The sequence below is a fragment of the Jaculus jaculus genome, chromosome 4, assembly GCF_020740685.1.
Source record: "Jaculus jaculus isolate mJacJac1 chromosome 4, mJacJac1.mat.Y.cur, whole genome shotgun sequence".
NCBI lineage: Eukaryota > Metazoa > Chordata > Mammalia > Rodentia > Dipodidae > Jaculus > Jaculus jaculus.
The window spans coordinates 67,624,296-67,650,071 of NC_059105.1; the positions used below are offsets into that span (position 1 = coordinate 67,624,296).

The following is a 25,776-nucleotide window of genomic DNA, read 5'->3' on the forward strand; positions in this document are numbered from 1 at the left end:
CAGGGTATCTCACTCTGGATTCTCCCTCTGCTGCTGTTTCCTGGGCTCACTGAGAATTTCTGGAATATTCTCCTGTCTCTGTCTCCTATCTCACCATCAGCATCAATGTGCTAGGATTACATTTAGCAGGGCTTCCTACTTGTTACATTGGGGGGCTGGAGTTTGAACTCAGAATACTCCAGCCTGAGCAGCTAACATTTGATCCACTGAGCCATCCATCTCTCCAGCCCCAAAGGATTCCTTTTGTTAACAGTTTCCAAGGCCTCAGCTCAGGTTGCTTGGCCCCATGCAGTAGAGCAGAGCCTTATGGCTGAAGCACATGTCAGAAGATTCTCCACCTCTAGGTGGACAAGAAGGAGACAGAGATACAGGAAGAGGCCAGGGACAAGATCACCCCAAGGACCCGCCTCTGATGGCCTTCTTCCAAAGTCTCACCTCCTGAAGTTTCCAGAACCTTCCCTCAAAAGACACCATCAACCGAGGACCAGTGTTCAGAACGGGAGTCTGCGGTGGATATTTTGAGTGCAGACCATGATGGGGTCCAGCGGAGAAGAGCCTGGATCTAAAACTGGGAAGAATGCTGCGTGCATTGGGCAGACGCTGTATCTCTCAAAGCTTTCATTATAAAGTAGGCTATGGTCACTGACTGACTGAATTTTATTTGTTTTCATCAAGGAGACAGAGCTATGTGATTCCCAGATGAGCAGTTCCCAAGAAACTGGAACCAGCTCCAAAGCAGCCCTTGGTCGCCCTCAGCCCGATTCATGACCGTCCCTCCAGTGACTCCACTACCATGAGTTGGCTGCCCTGCCCAATACAGTCCCACTGCGACTCCCCATTGCACTTCCTCTTGGGAATCACCACTCTTCCCCTCTACCATTGCACTTTTCTCCTTATTACATACTTTTTATTTATATATTTATTTATTTGAAGAAGAGAAAGAGAATGGATGCACCAAGGTCTCTAGCCACTGCAAATAAACTCACACATGTGGTACCATGTGCATCTGGCTTATGTGGATACTGGGCAATTGAACCTGGGTCCTTAGACTTCTCAGGCAAGTGCGTTAATGGCTAAGCCATCTCTCCAGCTCACTACATGCTTTTAAAATTTTTTTGTTTATTTGTATTTATTTATTTGAGAGCGAGAGCAAGAGAGAGAGAGAGAGAGAGAGAGAGAGAGAGAGAGAGAATATGGGTGCGCCAGGGCATCCAGCCACTGCAAGTGAACCTCAGACATGCACCCCCTTGTGCATCTGGCTAATGTGGGTCCTGGGGAATTGAGCCCCCAACCAGGGTCCTTAGGCTTCACAGGCAAGTGCTTAACCACTGAGCAATCTCTCCAGCCCACTACATGCTTTGTAATTTCTCATGATGGTAGCCTGCCATGAACCACCTTGACCCTACCTCATGGTCTAGACCAGGGACTCATATGTGGTCTGCTATCTATTTTTCTTAATAAAGTTTAATTGGAACACAGCCATACACACTCCTTAAATACTGGCTGTGGCTTCTTTGGGATGTGATGGCGCTGGCTGAAATGGACAGCATACAGTTCCCCAAGCCTCCCTGCCTCTTCACAGACTCTGGGTTCTTGACTCCACATCGTGGCTGTGGGCTCCTGACATTCTTTACCTTTGTTTTTCACTGACTTACTCCTGAGCCCCTGACAGTTCCAGTTCTTAGGAGAGAGAGAGGCACGGTGGTCACCTTTTCTCGTGTGATGCCATGAACGTGTGGTGACCGGCTTCAAAGAGGCTCCATATGGTGATGTAAGTGGCATACCGACCATAAGGCAGAGCTGCCTTGGAGGGCCTGGGGCACGGGCTGTGACTGGCACATCCAGCATCGCCACAAATGAAATGAGGTAATGCATGTGAAAATGATGCATCTATATGCATATGAAATGCTAAAAGTGCTTATTAAGATAAACTTGAAATACAGTACTTCTGAGTTTAATAACCCATCAAGAAATGATGTAACTCAAAAACTCAATTCATCCACATTACAGCTCTATTGCACATTCGTGTACAATAGTATGGACTTATTATAGCTGCAAGACATAAAGCATCATGAAAACTTCCCCGTACATAAAAATAGGTGAGCTGGTAGGTACAGTACCCAGCATTCGTGAAGCCCACCACTGCATAATCCAGGCAAGGTGGTACACACCAGTAATCTCATCACTTAGGAGATAGAGGCTGGAGAATCAGGAGTTCAAGGCCACTCTTGGTTGCTTCGAGTTCTGGGCCAGGCCAGCTTGCATTACATGAGATCTTGCCTCAAAAAAGGAGGAGGAGAAGGAGGATGGAGTGGGGGGGAGAAGAGGAAGATAAAAGGGGGATGAGGAGGAGGAGAGAAGGGGAATGGGGAGGAGGAGAAGAAGAGAATAGGAAAAAAAGGACAGGTGAAAAAAATCTATGAAAGTGTTCATATTAACATTAGATGATAGTCTGTCTCACAAATAAATATAATAAAAAAAAACTTTTAAAAAACTGGATGAGGGGCCAGGGTGATGGACGACTCAGTGAATAAAAGGCTTGCTATTCAAGGGTGAGGACCAGAGCTTCAGGCCAAAGCATACAAGTGGATGCTAGGTGGAAGTGGCAGCGCAATCCCAGGGCTAGGGAAGCAGAGACAGAGCCTCCCCAAGGCTACCGAACTGGCTGAATCACAGAGGAACACCATGGAGGAGAGACTTGATATCGGTCATTGGCTTCTCCATGCAGACACATACGTGTGTACCTGTGTGCACACCACACACACACACACACACAAAGAAAAAAACAACTTTTGGCACTACTTGGATGCTAATAACCCTTTTGTTATTTGGGAAAACAAACCAACCCGATCATTCATGATGAATTATGTACTTTCTCAATGAAAAGTTGCTGCAAACAGAGTTCTGTAACAACCAGTACTTTTTAAAAAGTGTTATTAATTAGAAACTTCGTTGTATGGGCAAATCATGTGTTGGTCTTATTCCCCTCATATTATCCTACCATATCCCCCCACCCCCTCCATTCCACGGAGGGCCCTCCTCAGTGGGGTTACTGGCATTCACCATGGGGTTTTGGGTAATGAATGCAGCAGCTAGTCAACAACCGTATTTGTAATAAGTTATGTTCCTCCACGATTTTGTACCGTTGACTTCAGCTACTACACCAGTCTACACTGCACAGTGGGCTCCAACTCACATGTGGAAGGTGTGGATGAGAATACCATGAGATTTTATTTTATTTTATTATTTATTTATTTATTTATTTGAGAGTGACAGACACAGAGAGAAAGACAGATAGAGGGAGAGAGAGAGAATGGGCGCGCCAGGGCTTCCAGCCTCTGCAAACGAACTCCAGACGCGTGCGCCCCCTTGTGCATCTGGCTAACGTGGGACTTGGGGAACCGAGCCTCGAACCGGGGTCCTTAGGCTTCACAGGCAATCACTTAACCACTAGGCCATCTCTCCAGCCCTGCCATGAGATTTTTAAAAAACTATTTTTGTTGACAATTTTCATACATGTACATATGCGTTTTAATCATAATCCCCTCCACTACCATCTTTTATCCCCATTACCTCCCCCCCCCCCGCTCCTCCCATTGAACCCTTTCTTCTTTCCAAGTTGTCCCTATTCTACTTTTTAATACCTTTTTTTACCCTCATACATAATGGGATGCTGACGGGCCCCATTATTGCAAAGGTCTTGGGTGCAACGGCCACTGAACACTCCAAGTTTTGAAGTCCTCGGATATTTTCACCATTGTAAAAAGTATGGTACTCTAAAGTATACTTTACAGGCAAATCTGGCTGCAGATTCAATGCAAAAGCTTTAAAAATATTTCCCACTGAAAACCAAGCAACTAAAAATGAAATCATGCAAAAGAAACTTTCAGAAAAATGCTTATACCTACTAGTGTAGGACAAACAGATAACACACAAAAAGAGCTTGAAAATATTTTTTATTGCTATATAAAAGTCAAGAAAAATAGATGCATTTTCCTACAAAATTATAAAATACTTCAGTTATTTAATATTCTTCCATCAAATGCCAAGATAAAGAGACAAATTTAGAGATAGAAATTTTCCCCACTTAAAGGGGTCAGGTACCTTGTAAATAAGGAATAATCATTTTTTTCCTATACGTCCCACATGCAGCTATAAGAAGACATAGCAATTACAGTTTCCAGTTGGAGTTATTTAAAACAAAGACATTCCAAGACAAACATTCCATCAGAATGCTACAAGACTGGCATAAGCATTACTTCTTCCTTTGTGCCTTTGATTTGGCAATCATGACCACTGAGCACCACACGGGATATTCTACTTAGTGGGGGAAAGAGCCCCATTAACAATGAGACATATCATTTATTTTGTCCTTTAGGAGACAGAAATCACTTGCCAGCATTCCTTGAGAAGTGCAATAGCCTTCTTTGTGATTTCATGGTCAGGTGCAAGGTCCAAGGTGCCTTTTCTATGTGGCACAGCTTACGAAACACCACACAGGCAAAGGAAAGAAAGTGCTGGGGAGGGCAGCCTCGGGAAAGTGCTACACTCCTGGTGACATTCATTCATTCAGGGAGTTCTGAAGTATCTTCATTTGGATTGCTCAATAAGCCATGGAAAGAAAAGGTTTTCGTGTTCATGTAGATGAGTGTTAAAATAAAGCTTTCTTTTCTGAAATCAGATTATGGGGTGAGCCAAGCCAGATTATCACTGGAAAAGATATAAGCTATAATTATTTGGGGAGATTTCAATCACTGTTTGGAACGGAAACCTAAGGCTTTCTTCTCTCCTCTTCTTTGTGGGCCTTTTTCATGCGATATTTTGGGGGAAGATACTTTAGGTAGGAAAAAAATTTCAAAATACCCCTTTGAAAGCTTTTGAAAGATAAGGGTGTAATTATCACCAGAATAAAAAGCCCACGATAAGAAGAGTCTCAAATAGGAAGGTTTTCGAGATATATTGTACTACGCATCCTTTCATAAAGGCTGAAAGAAAGAAGTTCCTGTAATATTACCCTCACATTAGTCCACTTGAGAGAAAATAAAGAGCTGAGATGAGGGGTACTCAAATACTCGGCAGCAGAGCTATTCTAGGGCCAAATAATTAGCTTTGCACTGAGATCCTTTCTCTTGGCCTACTTAATGAGGGCAGCCATAATTCCTGTGACCCAGTCACCAATTCTCTATTCCTTCCTCCAAAATAACCCTCGATTTTGATGGAGCTCTATATAGTGAAATGTCACCCATATGTTCAGAATGACCACATACTTAATTTAATTATGCTGCTAAGCGCCATGCCTTAAGTTGGGCATTTGGGGTCCGGACACTTTCACCAATTTTGAAAATAGAATTAATATGAAGCAAATGACTTTGGGAAGAAGAAGAAGGGGAATTCTGAAGGTTATCTATGAAATTTAACACAGTATCCCTTGTATTCTGTCTTTGGAAGTCATCCTGTGCCTAGCAGGATGTTCACTTAGCACCAAAAATATTAAATGTATTTGGTGTAAACTATAAGGTTTTCATTCATATTAAAAATGCTTCAGAGTGTTCTATATATTTTTTTTTAAGAAACAGACCTTTGCTAGGATGTGGTAGCTGGTGGCACATGCCTGTAATATCAATACTTGGGAGGCGGATCAACAGTTCAAAGTCACTACATAGTGAGCAAGGCTAGCCTGGGCAAAGAGAGACCCTGTCTCAAAAAAAAAAAAAATCAACAAAAACAAAAAAAAAAAAAACAGACAAACAAAGAGAGATTGAGAGAGACAAAGTGAGCTTTGCTATGTTGCCCAGACTGGTCCTGAACTTCTGAGCTCAAATGATCCTTTTTCCCAACCTCTCAAGTAGCTACAAATATAGGCTCACACTACTGTGCCCAGCTCTCAAATGCTTGAATTTGAAATTACAGGGAAACCAAAAAAAATCAATCAAACCCCCAAAGGCAGCACAGCTCAGAACTGATCTAGGCTTTCATTTAAGTCAGCTGAGAACCTATACAGAAGTCTCCTGGCACAAAAGGTTATCACCTCTAAATCCTCAATTCCCTGCTGAGAACCCAAAGTTCCCTAAAATTCCATGAAAATCAGGAAGGATTTATTACCCCAAGGAAGGGCAGCCATGATACAGCACTCTCCCAATAAAATGTTGCTTAGCAGCTAAGATACCAAGGAACAAAGACTGTAATTACATCATCTTGAAAGCTGGAAATATTTTTGTCCAAATCTTTCTGTCAGCAAAACCCACTTTTAATATTAAAAGGGCGTCAGGGAATGCTGTGGCTTGCTGGCTGCGGCAGAGGTCTCATGATCTAAGTCCAAGCATGGGTGGTGCCTTTTTTTTTCTTGGCCTTGTGAGGACTCTCTTTGGAAGAGCACCAAAGGTTTAGTTAGGCGTGGGTCAACGTGGTGCAAGTTGTTACAAACCAGAAAAGCAGCTCAGTGAAACGGTTAGGATCCTGGACAGACTGCAGTGTGGCCTGAGTGATGTGGATGCTCGTGACTACCCTTTCCAAGCTTCAGCGATCTCACCTACAGATGGGGTTCATAACAGATACCTGTCTTACGAAGTCTGTCTGGGGACTGAGGGAGCTAATGTTTGTAAAGTGCTTAGAAGAGTGTGTGGTGCATGGTTAAGTGCCAGGGCAGCACTTTTAAAAAGTAAACACAGCAAACTTAGGGGAAAGTGCTCTTAGCAGTGCGTAGGGCAGTTTGATGCTGCTTTAGCCTTCAGGCACAGTCGCCTTCCAGGAGGCTTAGAAGATGGACTGCAACGCACACCAAGTCCTCAAGTGTTAGAACTCAGCCGAGAATTAAATATATTCCCATGTCTAACCAGACAATACCGCTTCAGCTCCCTGTGGCCCAGCGATTGCTCCAAAATGCCCAAAGATAACCCTAGCGTCCAGCCCCCATCTGACCCATACCAGCTCAGAAGGGAGCAGGGGGCTACCATGAGAAGTAACGAGTTATTTTCTTACAGTTATTTTCTCCTGTGTTTTAGTCACTATATCTGCGTGGGACAATGGGTTAAAACCTGTTCCAAATATTCATGATCTAATATTCTGGCTCTACCTACTTCTGCGATCCCTGGGCTCCCAGAATTAACAGGACATGACTGCAGGACAAGGCTGATGCCAGTTAATCGAACAGGCAACCGAGAGACGCACCGTGAGCACCCTGGGGTAGGCGAGGCACCGTCTAACACTTTGGTCCTTGAGAAGAAAGAGAGAATAAAGACAATTTCTATCTACTAAGATTGATATAGGTCATGTCCTTTCCAATTCAGGGGAGTTCCCAGGCCTCAATCAACACAGTCTCTCAAGAAATCCTGGCCGATGACTACAATCAGCATTGGCAGTCCTCTTGTGGCTAAGCAGGAGAAGCTAAAGGGTACGACTGGGTTTAAGAAGAGAGGTCACACGGCTACCTGTAGAACATTTTACATGGTGGATCTCTGGCCCGTCTCGTCAAGGCCGAAGGTTCTTTTCCTGGCGGCCGCGTCACTGTTCAGCTCTGCGTCCGATCTGTCCGCGCTGCTGCTCACGCTTACCACCATGGGGCCTTCCATCCCATCTGCAGCCCCCCCGTTGGGCTGAAGGATAGAACCTGCTTCCTTAGGACGTTTCCACTGTGGTCTGGTGGCGATCCAAAAAATGAGGGCTCCAAACACCAGAATCAGGAGGCCCAGGGTGTTTGTGAAAACACCTTCTGGCGGGAATGAATGGTATGCAGGGTTTTTCCTATGAAAAAAAGCGAACACGTGTCCAGTTACATACAGGCCACCCGGCATTGCATGGATCTGCTCAAATGCACATGGCATAGCTTCAGTGAAACCTCTCTAATAGCTTGGTATTGAGGAGATAATCTAGCTATGCTGTAATTCACACAGCAAAGTATTATAAAATTGTAAAAGAAAAACCCAAGTACGAAAAGAACATAGCACTTATGATCTTCATGTTACTTCAATTTTTTTTTTACAAAAGATAAAAAATATATGTATACAGAGGGTATTACCATGGGATTTTTTTATAATTATGGAAACTGTTAATAAAAATTAAATTTAAGCCGGGCGTGGTGGCGCACGCCATTAATCCCAGCACTCGGGAGGCAGAGGTAGGAGGATTGCCATGAGTTCAAGGCCATCCTGAGATGACAGAGTTAATTCCAGGTCAGCCTGGACCAGAGTGAGACCCTACCTCAAAAAACCAAGAAAAAAAAAAATTAAAAAAATTTGGAAAAAAAAGAAATTAAATAAATATAAAATTAAGTGAAAAAATATATGTATACAGTAATTACAATTAACATAAAAGTGTGCACACAAGGCTGGGCATGGTGGCGCACACCTTTAATCCCAGCACTTGGGAGGCAGAGGTAGGAGGATTGCCATGAGGTCAAAGGCACCTTGAGGCTACATAGTGAATTCCAGGTCAGCCTGGGCTAGAGGGAGACCCTACTTCAAAACAAAACAACAAAAAAAAGTATGCAAGCTAGGGAGATGGCTCTTGAGGTAAAAGCAAGCATGAGGATCTGAGTTTAGATCTCCAGCATGCATGTAAAAAAAGCTGGGTGTGGCCATGCATGACTGTGTTTCCAGCACTTAGGGGCAGACACAAACACACATGCAAATAATGAAATAAAATAACAATAATAAAATGACTGTATACCTCCAGTAGTTGTTTTGTGACATGACGTGGGCCTACTTTTAGTAATATTGTACAACAATGTTTGAAATGATACATTATTTTTACAATAATTTTTTTTTTTTTTTTTTGGTTTTTCGAGGTAGGTCTCACTCTAGCCCAGGCTGACCTGGAATTCACTATGTTGTCTCAGGGTGGCCTCGAACTCATAGTAACCCTCCTACCTCTGCCTCCGGAGTGCTGGGATGAAAGGTGTGTGAGCCACCATGCCCAGCTATTTTTACAATAAATATTTTAAGTATAAAACTTTTAATATGAAAAAAATGGTTATATTTATGTTACACTTTCCTAGTGAACAAATACATACATAGCATTTTATAGGTCAAGCATTATGATAAGGAAGACTATGCAACTTACAGGGCAAAAAACAGCTTCTCTGTCACTCCCATGAGGACCGTGGCAATCACCGTTCCAAAGAGGAGAAGCCCGGAATAGACATGGATGGGCATGGCTGCTGCTCGGACAGAGAGTGGAGCCCATGGAAGCAGGAAGATGAGAACACCTAGGAGAAGCTAAGCACCAGAGTGCAATGATCATCATTTGATTTAAAGTTTAATCACCTTTAAATTATGTTATGAAAAGCATTATATAAAAGATGGCAAAACCTTTCATATAGAGCCAAGGAACCTAAAAAGAAAAGAAAAAATTCTCTACACTAGTTTTTTTTTTTTCTTTACTGTTTTTTTATTTTTACTTATTTATCTGAGAGAGAGTAAGGGAGGGGGAGAGAGAATGGGCATGCCAGGGCCTCTAGCCATTGCAAACACATGAGCCACCTTGTGCATCTGGCTTATGTGGGTCCTGGGGAATCAAACCTGGGTCCTTTGGCTTTGCAGACAAGCACCTTAACCATTAAGCCATCCTTCTAACCCTAGTTGGTTTTGTTTTTTTAACATTTTCTTTATGAGAGAGAGAATTGGTGCACCAGGGCCTCTAGCCACTGCAATTGAACTCTGGACATGTGTACCATCTTGTACACAGGTGCAACCTTACACACTTGTGTCACCTTGTGTGTGTGGCTTATGTGGGGCCTGGAGACTCAAACATGGATCCTTAGGCTTCGTAGGTGAGTGCTTTAACTGCTAAACCATCTCTTCAGCCCTTTCTACACTAGTTCTAATTATACAAAGGTTACATCTATGATCGTCACCTTGTATATCCTTTCAGAAAATTCCTAATGTCCATAGGCATATTGCATATATACAATATATATTACATACATATATACACATGTGTGTGTGGTAATTATTTAGGTACATGGTTTCATTGTGTAACACAGGCTGACCTCAAACTCTCAGTCCTCTGGCCTAAGCCTCAGCCTCCCATGTGTTGAGATTAAGGGTATGTATCCTAACACTCAGCTTATCCAGGGTTTTTAGATGTCTACATGGAGCTTACTCAACATATTGTACACCTTGCTTTTTCCCTTAACAGTGTTATCTTGGAGGTGGGGAGAACTTTTCATTTTAAAAATATTTGTATTTATTTATTGGACAGAGAAAGAGGGAGTGAGAAAGAGAGAGAATGGGCACGCCAGGGCCTCCAGCCACTACAGACGAACTCCAGACACGTGCGCCCCCTTGTGCATCTGGCTAACGTGGGTCCTGGGGAATCAAACCTGGGTCCTTTGGCTTTACAGGAAAATGCCTTAACCGCTAAGCCATCCCTCCAGCCCAAGCTTTTCATTTAAAAAAATTATCTAGTTTATTCTTTTTAATAGCTAATATTCTAGTATTTTAAGGATATAGCAATGTATTTACAATTCTCTATCTATAGACATGCCTGTTTCCAATTTTTTTTTTTTTTTTACAATTTACAAGGCTACCAGGAACATTCTGCTACTTAGTTGTTTTTCATCAATTTCCTAAGGTGGCCAAGAACTAAGGGAAATAAGGCTTGTAAAATCACTGAAGACAAGCACACTAGGACAGTAATTCAATCAGATCTCCCTATAGAGCTATGTGGGGGGAAAAAATGACACGTTGTTTTCTTCTGAGGAAGAAAGCAATTCTGCATAAGTACTCCTTATTTCCTTGATAATTAAATATGTGGAAGGATACTTCTCTGCAGAGAGGCCAGGAAGATTCGTGCATCAACTAGTCTGTTATGTCATCACAGATCTATTATTTTGCCACATACCCTCTACCCAGTATTTACCTTTCTTCATGATAATAAAGATGATGTAGTTGCTGACAGATAATGAGTTTAAAGGAGGGCAGGAGAGATGGCTTGATGGTTCAGGCACTTGCATGCAAAGCCAAAGAACCCAGGTTCGAGTCCCCAAGACCCACATAAGCCAGATGCACAAGGGGGTGCATGCATCTGGAGTTGGTCTGCGGCAGCTGAAGGCCCTAGCACACCCATCTCTCTCTCGCTCTCTAATAAATAAATAAAATAAAATAAGTTTAAAGGAACATTTTTTTTCAAGTATCAAGATAGGATCTACTAGTCTAATAAAATATGAAAGAGCAAGAGGGGATGGGAGAAATCACTAACATTATTGCTCATCTTTCCTGACTGAGATGCAAGGATTAAGGCAGAACCGAGGCCGAAGGAGGGTTCAAAGCCCTTAAGAATTTAGAATCAGCTCATCTGTAATACGCATTGGTAATGAACGGAAAGCAATCAGAAATGCTTTTGATGGGTTGCTGGGCGTATCTTACTGTTCACTTAATACCACAAATTCTGAATGCGTTGGAAATGGTCCAGACTGATTCCCTTGGCAGCTCAAAATATTCCCACTTCTCCTTCAGTGATTCTATTAGTATGGAAGAACAAACTTCCTGATGTCCATGTTGGGCTTTCTGTATTGGAAATGTGGCTCAGCTAAATGAGTGTCAGGGATTTAGCAAAGGTAATTTTCTGTAAGGCACACTTTATCTGTTTTTGTCACTTACCCAATGAAATATATAATTCTCATACTCCTGCTCTCCCGACCATTTTTATTCCTAAGAACCTCACTGTTTTCTCATTTGCTTCATAATTTATCATGTGTGTCTATTGTAGTCCTGTAGGGCTCAATGATTTCAGTAGGTGGGAAGTCAGAAATTTGTTTCCAGAAGCCTTCAGCAATTTAAATCTTACTTTTGCCAATGACTTTTTTTTTTTTTTTGAAAAAGAAAACATTACGGCATGTTTGATTGAAAGTGTTTTGATGCAGTGATGCAAACTTATAATTTATGATAATTATAATAATCACTTTATTTCCTTTGAACCATCTTAGTGTTGCCTACAAGTGAAGGTGCCAATTTACAACCTATTGGCTTAAAAATTGTCTTTGACCCTAAGTCAGTGGTCCCTAAAGTGTGCTATATAGAAGACATGATCAGAAATACTTGTAAAGCCTGTATTTTAGGAGATGGGTGAGCCACACCTGGACCTGCTCCACCAGAATTTCAGGATAATGACCCCAGAAGCTACATTTTAATAAGATGCCTGGGAGAGTTTGCATGCTGAAGTTTGAAGACCACTGCTTTTGAGTTACACACATTATTCCAAAGAATAATGCAGCCTGACAAATCATGGAAGTAAAGGCAGTGAGTGGACTCTAACGTGCTCTACAGTCCATAGGCACTCACTAAGTGCCAACTAGCTGTAACAATGAGCTCTTCTGTCTAGGAATCATCATTGCTCGGGACTCCATTGTCTCAGAGGAGCTAAGGAAAAAGAAAATGTCATTAAAATTTCTCATGTAGGGGCTGGAGAGATGGCTTAGCAGTTAAGGCACCTGCCTGCAAAGCCAAAAGACCCAGGTTCGATTCCCCAGGACCTATGTAAGCCAGATGTACAAGGGGGCAAATGCATCTGGAGTTCTGCAGTGGCTAGAGGCCCTGGCACGCCCATTCTCTCTCCCTCCCTGCCTATTTCTGTGTCTCTTTCTCAAATAAATTAATTTTTTTTTTCTCATTTAGAGATAAAAGTGAAAATACAGTATGATCCTAATTGTGCTTAAAAATCAAACCTCCAGCCAGGCGTGTTGGCACACACCGATAGTCCTAGCACTTGGGAGGCCGAGGTAGGAGGATTGCCAAGAGTTTGAGGCCAGTTTGGGATCATAGAGTGAGTTCCAGGTCAGTCTGAGCTACAGTGAAACCCTGCCAAAAAAAGAAAAAAAAAAACCCTTAATCATCTATTTTCATACATGCACAAGCATAACAAAAACCTAAAGGAAGCCTGGCGTGGTGATGCATGCCTTTAATCCCAGCAATCCCAGCACTTGGGAGGCAGAGGTAGAAGGATCGCCACAAGTTCGAGGCCACCCTGAGACTCCATAGTTAATTCCAGGTCAGCCTGGCCTAGAGTAAGACACTACCTTGAAAAACAAAACAAAACAAAAAACCCTAAAGGAATTAAAACCAAAATATAACACTATTTTTAGATTTGGCATAATCAGTGATTTGTTTTCTTTATAGTTTTTACATTTAATAAATGTTTAATTAACGTATCCTGTCTTTGTAATTAGGAATAGGTAACAAAAGTTTACATTACTTTTGCCTGTAAAAGCAAAGTGGCACATGTGTCTACAATCCCTATATGCCCACAGCAATGCCAGGCAGAGCAAGAATCTGGATGCCCACAGCTGCAATGGCAAAACAGATCCTGTCTCATGTAAGTACTGCGCGCTAACTGATTGCACCACTGGAGATCCCAGACCTTGTCTCAAATGAAGATGGAAGAAGAGAACACCCAGAGGTTGCCCTCTGCCCTCCACATGTGCACCATGGCACGTATGCACCCATGCTCACATATCACACACATACATATGCATACACACAAAAATGAAATATACATTTTCCTGTGTATGTCTTATCACTTTATGAAACAGATGCCTTTAAAAATATTTTATTTTTATTTATTTATTTGAGAGAGGGAGAAAGACGCAGATAGAAAGAATGAGCATGCCAGGGCCTCCAGCCACTGCAAACTCCAGACACATGTACCACCACGTACATCTGGCTTACATGGGTCCCGGGGAATCGAACCTGGGTCCTCAGGCTAAGAAGCAAGCAAACGTCATAACTGCTGAGCCATATCTCTAGCCCCATAGATGCCTTTTTTTTTTTTTAAAGAATGTGTGTAAAAATCTTGAGATATAACAAAAGCTTTCATTTCAGAATCATTAATGAAAATGGAAACTATCTGCCTGGCTAGTTTTTTGTTGAGGGAGGGCACTGGAGGAAAATGGAAGGAGAAATCAAGTCCATTAGAGAGTACTTGGAAGCTCCTCCCAGCTCTGTTTCACCTTGCCTCTGAGGTAAGTGTGCATTGTGAAACTGTTGTGATGAACCAGAAGTTGCTCTGAGTGCCTGGTAAGCTACATTAAACAGATACACTTATTGAGGTCCATGAATGCACATTTATTTCCATAAGGGTTACTGTAATGTAGCCAGGTGTGGTGGCCCACACCTGTAATCCCAGCACTTGGGAAGCTGAGGCAGGAGGATCAGCCTAGATTACATAGCAAGACTTTTTTTCAGAAAGGCTTACTGGAGCTACAGAGATGGCTTAGCGGTGAAGGTGCTTGCCTGCAAAGCCTAATGACCCAGGTTCGATTCCCCAGGACCCACATAAGCCAGATGCACAAGATGGCGCATGCAACTGGAGTTCATTTGCAATGGCTGGAGGCCTGGTATGTCCATTCTCTCTCTCTCTCTCTCTCTCTCTCTCTCTCTCCCTCTCTCTCTCTCTTCTTCTCCCTTCCTCTCTCTGCCTCTCCCTCCCTCTCTCTGCCTCTTTGTCTCTCTCAAATTAATTAATTAATTAAAAATTAAAAAAGGCTTATGGAATGTTTAACCCTTATGGCCAGTACAACTTTTTATTTTAGGCTAATTGTTCTTAAACATAAGTGAACACCTTCAGTGACCTGGTAGACTTGTTACATAGCACATATATTTTTAAAATATTTTATATATTGGGCTGGAGAGATGGCTTAGCATTTAGGTGCTTGCCTGTGAAGCCTAAGGACCCTGGTTCAAGGCTCAATTCCCCAGGACCCACGTTAGCCAGATGCACAAAGGGGCTTACACGTCTGGAGTTTGTTTGCAATGGCTGGAAGACCTGGTGCACCCATTCTCTCTCTCTCTATGCCTCTTTCTCTCTTTGTCTGTTGCTCTTAAAATAAATAAATAAATAAATAAAAATAATTTTAAAAATATATTTTATATATTTATTTGAGAGAAAAGGCATATATATGTATGTGTGTGCGTGTATATATGGAGAGAGAGAGAAAATGGGTACGCCAAGGCCTCTTGCCACTGCAAACTCCAGCTGCATGTGCATCTTGCTTACATGGGTACTGGAGAATTGAACCTGGGCCCTAATGCGCTTGCCTGTGAAGCCTAAGGACCCCGGTTCGAGGCTCGGTTCCCCAGGTCCCACGTTAGCCAGACGCACAAGGGGGCACACGCGTCTGGAGTTTGTTTGCAGAGGCTGGAAGCCCTGGCGCGCACATTCTCTCTCTCTCCCTCTATCTGTCTTTCTCTCTGTGTCTGTCGCTCTCAAATAAATTAAATTAAAAAATTTAAAAAAAAAAAAGAGCTATCCACTTGACTTCCCTGTAACTGCCACCCTTCTAAGGCCAAAAACATTTCTCACCTGAACTTCAGGCAACATCTTTGCCCTAAGTTTTCTATACTGATGCCTTTCCAGCCACGCATTCCTGTTACACGGCCACTGGCTACCTGGCTTCCTTCCTATTCCTCGAGCACCATACTTTCCCCACAGGCTACTGCATTCAGTTAGGAGACTCACTGAGCTTTCATCCACAGGCTCATGGCTTCAAGTCGTGAGACGACCTCCCGTGCCCCCGTGCCATATGCTGTTCTCAGAACACTCCACACTCAACCTGCCTACCTAATACTCACCCACCCATCTCCCCTGCAAGCATCACAGGAGCAGAGGACTTGGCTCTGAGCACATGTTTGTCTTGTGAGACTTCTACGCTTAGTAAGGTTCCAACCTGTAATGGGTATTTAATCCTGTTGAGTAAATGAATGGATTTATGAGGAAAATTTCCCCGACCTAAAATGCATACTCTCGGGCTGGAGAGATGGCTTAGCGGTTAAGCGCTTGCCTGTGAAGCCTAAGTAGACCCCGGTTCGAGGCTCGGTTCCCCAGGTCCCACGTTAGCCAGATGCACAAGGGGGCGCACATGTCTGGAGTTCGTTTGCAGTGGCTGGAGGCCCTGGCGCGCCCATTCTCTCTCTCTCCCTCTATCTGTCTTTCTCCCTGTGTCTGTCACTCTCAAATAAATAAATAAATAATGAACAAAAAATATTTCAAAAAATAAATAAATAAAATGCATACTCTCAACCATGAGAGTTCCCATGACCTGTAATAGAAATGAAAGATACCACCTTCGAATCACAAAGGGGCCTACCACAAGATGTGTACTTCTAGTGACAAAGGTAACATGTTGTTTGAGTGTACTAAACCCTGGGTTGTCTTTTCATACGTAATTTGACTTTGGTTCTTAAGGATTTTGTGAAGGATTGTAAACCTTGCTCTGTACATGGGCAAACAAGTGAAAAACACTTGTCCAAAGTGGCCAGCTACCAAATGGGGGAACTGGATTCACACTGTGATAGGAGGTAAGAATCAAGATACTGCAGAGCACAGAGAGAATCTCAAGATGACTAAACATGTTTTTAATTCACCAAGTTTGAAATTAAGAGTCTATTGAGGGCTGGAGAGATGGCTTAGAGGTTAAGCCCTTGCCTGTGAAGCCTAAGGACCCCGGTTCGAGGCTCGGTTCCCCAGGTCCCACGTTAGCCAGATGCACGAGGGGGCGCACGCGTCTGGAGTTCGTTTGCAGAGGCTGGAAGCCCTGGCGCGCCCATTCTCTCTCTCTCCCTCTCTCTGTCTTTCTCTCTGTGTCTGTCGCTCTCAAATAAATAAATAAAAAAATTTTTAAAAAGAGTCTATTGACGAGGCCACCCTGAGACTACATAGTGAATTCCAGGTCAGCCTGGGCTAGAGTGAGACCGTACCTTGAAAAACCAAAAAAAAAATAATAATAATAATAAAATAAAAAGAGTCTATTGATATAATTGACTATATTAGCAGATTAAAAAAAGAGTAATAGTCATCTTAACAGACACAAAAAAAATTCGACAGAATTTCATATCCACGATTTTACAGAGAAAAATGAAACCATTTTAGAAACAAGAAACGAAGCATCTGTACTCAATAGTAAATTACTAGAAGCACTCTTTCTAAAAGGAGGGCGAGTCAAGAACTCTTGTCTCTACTTCTATACACTTCTACATGCTTCAGTGCTTCCAGAACACTCCTCGGTTCGTCCTGCAGGAGCTAGGGTGCAGAGAAGGGGTGCGTGACAAAGCTGGCATTGCAGATAGATGGCAAACAGGGGTGACTCGGGGAAGGGTGCTACAAAAATAATTCACTCAGGTGGAAAAAAGTGAAGTGGGAGTATGAAATCACATAAGCCCTGGGGGGAATTCAGTACATGAATATCTAAGACAAAACTTTATCAAGAGAAATGGAATAGGAAATACAAGACTTCTAATCCTAGCACCACGAGGCTGACGCTGGAGGATCAAGGCTAGCCCGGGCCATTCAGTGAGTTCAATCAACCCATGCACTGACTCTGTTGGGCAGGTGAATCCCGACTTTACAGTGGCTAACCCAGACCCCAGTGGTGCTCAGTGAGTACACCTAATCTTAAAGATCTCCTCTTTGGGGCTGGAGAGATGGCTTAGCGGTTAAGCCCTCACCAATGAAGCCTAAGGACCCCGGTTCGAGGCTCGGTTCCCCAGGTCCCACGTTAGCCAGATGCACAAGGGGGCGCACGCGTCTGGAGTTCGTTTGCAGAGGCTGGAAGCCCTGGCGCGCCCATTCTCTCTCTCTCCCTCTATCTGTCTTTCTCTATGTGTCTGTCGCTCTCAAATAAGTAAATAAAAAATGAACAACAACAACAAAAAAAGATCTCCTCTTTGTTGTACTCCAAGGCAAGCCTGTTCCTTGAGTTGAGTTGAGGGAACACAAGCTGAGATCAGTCTGCAGAACGTGGTCTTGGAGACAGAAATGCACAGCAGAGGGCCTGAAAACCCCAAGCCTGTGGCCGTGGCTCCCAGGGAGTGAGTCACCTTGTTCCTCGCCAAGAATCACCAATACAGTGACTCTGTCTTCCCTGAGAAAGTGAAACTGCTTCCCCTCACCTCCTCTCCCCTTCCCTTTCTTTTTATTTATTTAGCAGCACTGAGGAGTGAACCTCTAGCTCACTTTTTACTTTCTGAGACAGGATCTCACTAAGTTGCCCAGCTGGTCATGGCTTCATGAACTTCCTCTGTAGCCCAGGTTGGCTTTGAATTTATAATCCTCCTGCCTCAGCCTCTGGGATTACAGGCCTGTGCCACCCAGCTCAGCTCTTGTTTTTTTGAGCCAAGATCTCGCAGTGCAGCCCAGACTGGCCTTAAGATCCTGCCTCAGCCTAACCATTATGTCCACTTCTACTTAAAAACAAAACAAAAAAAACAAGCTGGGCGTGGTGGCACACGCCTTTAATCCTAGCATTCGGGAGGCAGAGGTAGGAGGATCACCATGAGTTCCAGGCCACCCTGAGAATACACAGTGAATTCTAGATCAGCCTGGGCTAGAGTGAGACCCTACCTCAAAAAAAAAAAAAAAAAAAAAAAAAGAAAAAAGAAAGAAAACTTTTATTTATTTATCTGCAAGCAGAGAGAGAGAAGAGAGACAGACAGAGAGAACAGGTGCACCAGGGCCTCTAGCCACTGCAAACAAACTCCAGGCACATGTGCTACTTTACACATCTGGCTTTACGTGGGCAGTGGGGAATCGAACTCAGGTAGTTGGGCTTTGCAGGCAAGCACCTTAACCACTGAGCAATCTCTCTAGGCACCCTCTTTTACTTCCTTTTGTGGGGGGGGTTTCGAAGTAGGTTCTCACTCTGGTCCAGGCTGACCTGGAATTAACTATGCAGTCTCAGGGTGGCCTTGAACTCATGGCGATCCTCCTACCTCTGCCTCCCAAGTGCTGGGATTAAAGGCATGTGCCACCATGCCCAGCTCCCCCTTTTACTTTTGACACAAGAAATGGAAAACATCTGTATCAAAGAATGCTTTTTGTGGTTCTGGAATTTCTGGAGTTAAGAATAGGGAGCAAGAATCTTTGAACACATAAAAAGGAGCTTAGCTCCTACCAAAAACATGAAAAAATCAAGGTGGCATCCATCTGTAATCCCATAACTCAAGAGTCTGAGACAGGAGGATAAACTTGGAATACAGTCACTCTTCCTAGAGTAGAAAGAATTGTTCACTTCATACCTGAAAGAACAGCCAAAAGGCACCAGCATGACATAAGTCATCACACCTCAAGGGAGGGGATGCTATTCACTTGTTTCGTCTTAAAACATGCATGCACACACACTTATAATACACAACACATGGCTGACTCATATTGAAAACAAAAGGCCATATCTTCAAGCAAGTAAGGCAAGCTGTACTCTAATACTTTCTGTCTTCAATTTCACTCCACTGTGGTAGCCGCTGAGCATATGCCATAGCTTTCCTTACAGATCTGCGTAAGTGTGCTTTTTCCTTCCTTTCCCCCTCCGAATGACATTTCCCTATGCACATGATTTCCTGGTAGGTTTTATTCTGAAGAGTATTTCACCCTTGTTCCGTAGCTATGGTGATTCTTTGTAACAGCTGGTGGATATGAATGACCACAACAATTGAACTGTTTTACTGACTGACACAAAGGTTGTTTCTTGTTTCCCAGCTGCACAAACAATGCTTCACTAAAGGTCCTTTCAGAGTTCCTTATGGGATGGTATTCCACTCCCTTCCAATGTGGACTGCCAGGTTACAGGGTAAGGATATTAACATACGCCATTAGCTATTAACATATACATGGCTTTCTTATCCAGCGACCCTCCCAAATTCTCTACTTTTAAACATCTGTTAGGTTTATGGATGAACATCTATAAACTAAAAAAAAAAAGGTGACACATTGGTTATTCCTATATATTTTCCCACTATCTTGCATATTAGTTCAAACCTCAAAAGCAAAGTTGCATGACAATGGTAGCAGTGTCAATGTCTTATTTGTGATGTGGTGTCAGCCGTACGCAGAGGTCAGAGGACGATTTAGGATGCTGATTCTTGTCTCCCACCTGTTTGAGACAGGGTCTCTCACGGCTGTGTCCACCACTGGAGCTGGCCTGCAAGCTTCCGGGAGATTCTCCTGTTTCTGCCTCTCTTCTAGCCACTGGGTTCCCAGGACCACAACATCTGGCTTGTTATGTGGGTTCTAGGGGTCTGAACTCAGGTACTAATGCTTGATAAGCATTTCATCCACTACGATATCTATCTCCTCAGCACCTGTTTTTTTGGCTTTTTTGATGCAAGGTCTCCTGTGGCCCAGACTAGCCTTGAACTTACTAGGTAGCTGAGGATGACCCTGAACTCTTGATTCTCCTGCCTCTACCTCCTGAATGATGAGATTACTTGTGCGCACCATCACTTCTGGATTACAAATCCCCTCCAAAAAAAAAAAAAAGCAGTTATAATCTACTATGATTGTTACCAGTATGAGCACTTTTTTAAAAAATGGAGAACTGTCTTCAGTTGGGGAGAAAAGATAAGAAGAAAGAGAAATCAGAGATTTCAAGACTACAAGATGACTCTGATGCCCTGTTGCTGGGTCGAGATAGGTGTGCCACAAACAGGGTTCAAGTAACCCCCAGCTGACAGCCAGCAAGGAGATAAGGGTCTTACAACATTGAGGGCCTAGATTCTAAGAGGCCACTTCTACCCATATCAACCAGTGAGTGCCTTCCCTAAGGCTGTGCTAGACCTGAAGCAGAGAAACCAGCCACCCAAGCAACCTTCTGACTATGAACTAATACATTTGCATTTCTGTAAACCATTCCATTTGTGGTAATTTGTTACCGTAGAAAACGAATAGAATTAATAATGTTTTACCTTTGTTAAATTACTTTCTTGCTTTAAGTTTCTTAAATGAATAATCAATTTAAATTCTCTTTCAAGAATATAAAAACAGCCGGGCGTGGTGGCACACGCCTTTAATCCCAGCACTCGGGAGGCAGAGGTAGGAGGATCGCTGTGAGTTCAAGGCCACCCTGAGACTACAAAGTGAATTCCAGGTCAGGCTGAGCTGGAGCGAGACCCTACCTCAAAAAACAAAAACAAATGTGTGCGTGTGTGCGTGCGTGCATGCGTGTGTGTGTGTGTGTGTGTGTGTGTGTGTGTGTGTGTGTAAACATTCAAGCTTATATTCCTCTGAGACTCCTTTCAGTTAGGGCTCAGATTTGAAGCTAGGTGCAGCAGTGTGTGTCTGCTGGCATCTGCTCCAGATGGCTCAGCCCCCCTGAAGGAAGAGGTGAGACAGGGAGAATGCTTGGCACTGCACTGGCTGCGGCTGCATTCTTGTGTCCGTCTTGACATAGGGAAAGCCAAGGGAACTGACCATTGGCAACAAAATACAGAGCTGATAAAAATCTCAAGAGATGCCAGTATGCAGTCAACAAATTCCAGGGGTTTCTGCCCCTGCAGCCCTCAGCCATGAGAGGAGACAACTCACCAGCTAGTGACAGTGGAGTAAACTGCCTCTCAGGTGTGAGTCAGTGACAAAAAACTTGAGGAAAAGATCTGGGTGGGACCCCTCCAGCTAGAAATGTTCTTTTCCTTCTTAAATGGAAATCATGGTGGAGAGAGGGTTTTTCTCTATGACCTCCTGTCTGAATCCTTTCCACTTCTAACCCCTCTATCAAGGTCAGCTAACACAAACTTAAATAACTGATAGTGACCACTTTTATTTAATGAAAATTCAGCATACAGGCTAGGGAGGTAGCTCAGCAGTTAAAAGCACTTGATTGAAGCCTACCATCTGAGTTGAATTCTCCAGCACCCGAGAAAGAAAAATAGATGCAGAGTGGCGCATGTGTCTGCGATTCTAGAGTGCCTATAACAATGGGAGGTGAGGCAATCTAGAAGCTTGCGGGCCGGATAGACTGGCCCACAAAATGCAGCTAGATCAAAATAACAAGAGGGGGTGGAGAGGTGGCTTAGCAGTTCAGGTGCTTGCCTGCAAAGCCTAAGGACTCAGGTTCAATTCCCCAGCACCCAAACAAGCCAGATGCACAAGGTGGCACATGTGTCTAGAGTTCATTTGCACTGGCTAGAGGCCCTGGCATGCCCATTCTCTCTCTACCTGCCTCTCTCTCTCTCCCCCAAATAAATACAAACATAAACTATTTAAAAAGAGAAAAGTGGGGCATGGTGGTGCACGCCTTTAATCCAGCATTAGGGAGGCAGATATAGGAAGATCACCATGAGTTCGAGGCCACCTTGAGACTACATAGTGAATTCCAGGTCAGCTGAGCTACAGTGAGATCCTACCTCAAAAAAACAAAACAAAGAGAGAAAGAGAGAGACACTGTCTCAAGCAAAGTGGAAACCTAGAAGACGAACACCCTGAGGTTGTCCTCAGACCTCCACATGTGCGTCGTGGACCTACACACACATGTGCACAAATCACACACAAAACACGTCAAAATAATAAAAAATAAATTTCAAGATGCTTTAAGGTTTTTAAAATCAGTTTTTAAAAGAAAAATGATAGGGCATTTGCCTGTGAAGCCTAAGGACCCTGGTTCGATTCCCCAGGACCCACGTAGGCCAGATGCACAAGGGGCACATGCGTCTGGAGTTCCTTTGCAGTGGCTGAAGGTCCTGGCACACCCCATTCTCTCTTTCTATATGCTTCTCTCTCTCAATAAATAAATAAATAAATAAGTAAATAAGATCTTTAAAAAAGAAAAAAAGAAAAATGATAAGTCTCTGGTAAGTGGTCCCTGATTTTTAAAGGACCATACACTTTAGGTTAAGCCTTGTTTTTTTGTTTGTTTGTTTCGTTTATTTTTATTTATTTATTTGAGAGCAACAGAACGAGAGGAGAGTGGGCGTGTGAGGGCTTCTAGCCACTGCAAATGAACTCCAGACGCATGTGCCTCCTTGTGCATCTGGCTAACGTGGGTTCTGGGGGATCGAGCCTCGAACGGGGGTCCTTAGGCTTCACAGGCAAGCGCTTAACCACTAAACCATCTCTCCAGTCCTTAAGCCTTGTTTTAAAAAGCATTTATTTAATTAATTGCACAGGTGTATGTGTATGTGTGTGTAAATAGGTAAGCCAGAGTCTCTTGCCACTACAAACCAATACTAGATGTTTGTGCCACTTGGTTACATGGATGGCTTGGGAACTGAACCTGGGTCTGGGCCAGAAGGCTTTGCAAGCAAGTGCCTTCAATGGCTGAGGCATGTTTCCAGTCCCAAGCCTTGGGGTTTTGTTTTTCCACTCCAGGATCTTAATTCTACAGCCATAAAAAGGTCAATTTCTCAATGATGTGCCAATCAGGTAGTCAAATATATATTGTACAAAGGAAGGAAAAGGAATCAATGTCATTTGCAAAAATTCTCAATAAAATGGTAAAAGATCCAAAAGATTCACAACATTAACTCTTCTTTTAGTGACCTGAAATCTAAATAACTATCACATTCTATAAAATTTCATTTCAACACAGTGCTTTCAGAGCATATGCCTTTAAAAAGTAAAGGGAAGGCCTTTGAAATCTAGCAATGTTATAAACGAGTGTCTCCACTCATAAAAGTGAAGTAGAGGGCTGGAGAGATGGCTTAGCGGTTAAGCACTTGCCTGTGAAGCCTAAGGACCCCGGTTCGAGGCTCGATTCCCCAGGTCCCACGTTAGCCAGATGCACAAGGGGGCGCACGCGTCTGGAGTTCGTTTGCAGTGGCTGGAAGCCCTGGTGCGCCCATTCTCTCTCTCTCTCCCTCTTTCTCTGTCACTCTCAAATAAATAAATAATGAACAATTTTTTTTTTTTTTAAAGTGAAGTGGAGAAGCAGCAGAGTGTGGTGAAGAAACCCATAGCTCTGGCCAGAGGCTACTTTACTCAGCACACCAAACTCCAAGTCCAACTGGTGTCAGTCTAGATGTTAACAATTCTCTCCCTCCCTCCCTCTCTCTCTCAATCTCTCTCTCTCTCATAAGAAAGATTAAAAACTAAATCTTACATTTGAACTTCCAGACCATTCCATAGCTCAGTGCCCCCTCAGGGGAAGCATTTCAACAGAAACAAATGCTTAGGAGACATCTATAGTCTGACTTGTTTTGCTGTTTACGCATTCTTGGTAACCACAGCGAGACACTGACCTGCAGGACATAGAGAATGACGACGGTCAGTCCAATCCAGCTGTGCAGACTATACATGTGGGGGATAGCCCGGGCACTGTGGTAATCAAACACGGCCACCACGGCGATGATGGCGAGGAGGGTGGCGGTGGCGTGTAGCCCCGCGTGGATGGACTTCATCAGGAGCTTGCTGCATTTCCAGGTCCATGGCAGCCTGTACACGATGATGGCTGAGGAGACACAACGTGTTTTTTTAAAATCAACACAAAGCGAGCCGTGAGACACGAGGGACACTTCCTTTTCCGAGCCCTCCTCCCTTGGCCTCCGCTTCGTCCGGCTTCCCTGCGTTGCTCCTGCCTGGCACCTGGTACTGCCACGTCACTCCGGAGTATCTGTCCGAAAGCAAGGGGTGTGTGCGCATCCACTACACGTGCGCATCACCGGCGGCACTACGTGGGGAGAAGACAAGTCCTGAAAACGTCCCAAATGCCTGCCATTAACAGAATGAATACTTAATATGCAATAAAGAGAAAGGATGTACTGATGCACAATTTTCTACAAATATACTAAACTTCAATTAATAAAACCTCGATTGGACCGGAGAGATGGCTTAGCGGTTCAGCGCTTGCCTGTGAGGCCTAAGGACCCCGGAATCTAGGACCCATGTTAGCCAGATGCACAAGAGGGCGCACGCGTCTGGAGTTGGTTTGCAGTGGCTGGAAGCCTTGGCGTGCCCATTCTCTCTCTCTCTCTGTCACTCCAGCTACTACAAGCGAACTCCAGATGCATGCTCCCCCCCTTGTGCATCTGGCTTATTTGGGACCTGGGAAATTGAGCCTCAAACCAGGGTCCTTAGGCTTCACAGGCAAGCGCTCAACTACTAAGCCATCTCTCCAGCCCAAAACCTCGAAATTTTTAAGTGTCCTAGTTTAAGCAATAGATTATGTGGCCACCTTAGGATGCAAGTAATTTTTGTTCTCCATCCATCTGGCCCGTGTAAGGGGAATTATAAGTAATTGGAAATGTGTGGCAGATGATGGTAAAACCTCCCAGAACCCTTGGAAGATGAGCACTCTTACCAGCTGTGTGTCATGTACATTTCTTTTTTTTTTTTCTTTGGTTTTTTGAGGTAGGGTCTCACTCTAGCCCAGGCTGACCTGGAATTCACTGTGGAGTCTCAGGTGGCCTCGAACTCATGGCAATCCTCCTACCTCTGCCTCCCGAGTGCTGGGATTAAAGGCGTGGGCCACCAAGCCCGGCTCATGTACATTTCTTAATCCTAGACTGAGATTTAATAAAAAAAGGAGATAGTTTGAGGAGATGTCTCTCATACAAGTTTGTGTGTGTGGTTTTTCAAGGTAGGGTCTCACTCTAGCCCAGGCTGACCTGGAATTCACTCTGTTATTTCAGAGTGGCCTCGAACTCACGGTGATCCTCCTACCTCTGCCTCCCCAGTGCTGAGATTAAAAGTGTGTGCCACCACGCCCAGCTTGATTCAGGAGTTTCATTCAAGCTTGTATCCTGGTGTCACAGTAGGCAGATCCTAGAGTCCAGCCCTAAGGTAGGGGTGTGTGTGTGTGTGTGTGTGTGTGTGTGTGTGTGTAGGAGAAATTCCAGTCTAAAGGTAAACAAAGTGGCTGAGCTTTGCCTGTGGTCCTGAAGTGTGCTTGCTTATGGTGTTGATGGCGGTTTTTCTGTTGACATGGGCCTGTGAAAGTGGGCCAGCTTCTTCTGCCATTATGGAACTTCCTCTGGATCTGTAAGCTTCAGATAAATCCCTTCTTCCTCCCATAGACTGTGTCTGGTCTGGAGGTTCATACCAGTGACCTGAGGCTGACTGCTACAGAGCTTTATCCTATCAAAG

General features: G+C 43.8%; 1 protein-coding gene across 2 annotated transcripts in view; it reads right to left on the reverse strand.

Moving 5' to 3' along the window:
• Nucleotides 1-6,326: 6,326 nt before the first annotated feature.
• The window catches only part of LOC101599664 (plasma membrane ascorbate-dependent reductase CYBRD1), a 32,115-nt gene continuing 12,665 nt past the window's right edge, over nt 6,327-25,776 (reverse strand). Inside the window, exons 2-4 of one of the 2 annotated variants that reach the window (XM_004660353.2) lie at nt 23,934-24,142; nt 9,058-9,212; nt 6,327-7,740 (exon numbers count right to left, since the gene is read on the reverse strand). In XM_004660353.2, coding sequence (XP_004660410.2) covers nt 7,440-7,740; nt 9,058-9,212; nt 23,934-24,142 — 665 coding nt within the window. In that variant the 3' untranslated portion in view covers nt 6,327-7,439. The remainder of the gene's footprint in view (nt 7,741-9,057; nt 9,213-23,933; nt 24,143-25,776) is intronic. The other variant, XM_004660354.2, reaches the window with a different exon arrangement.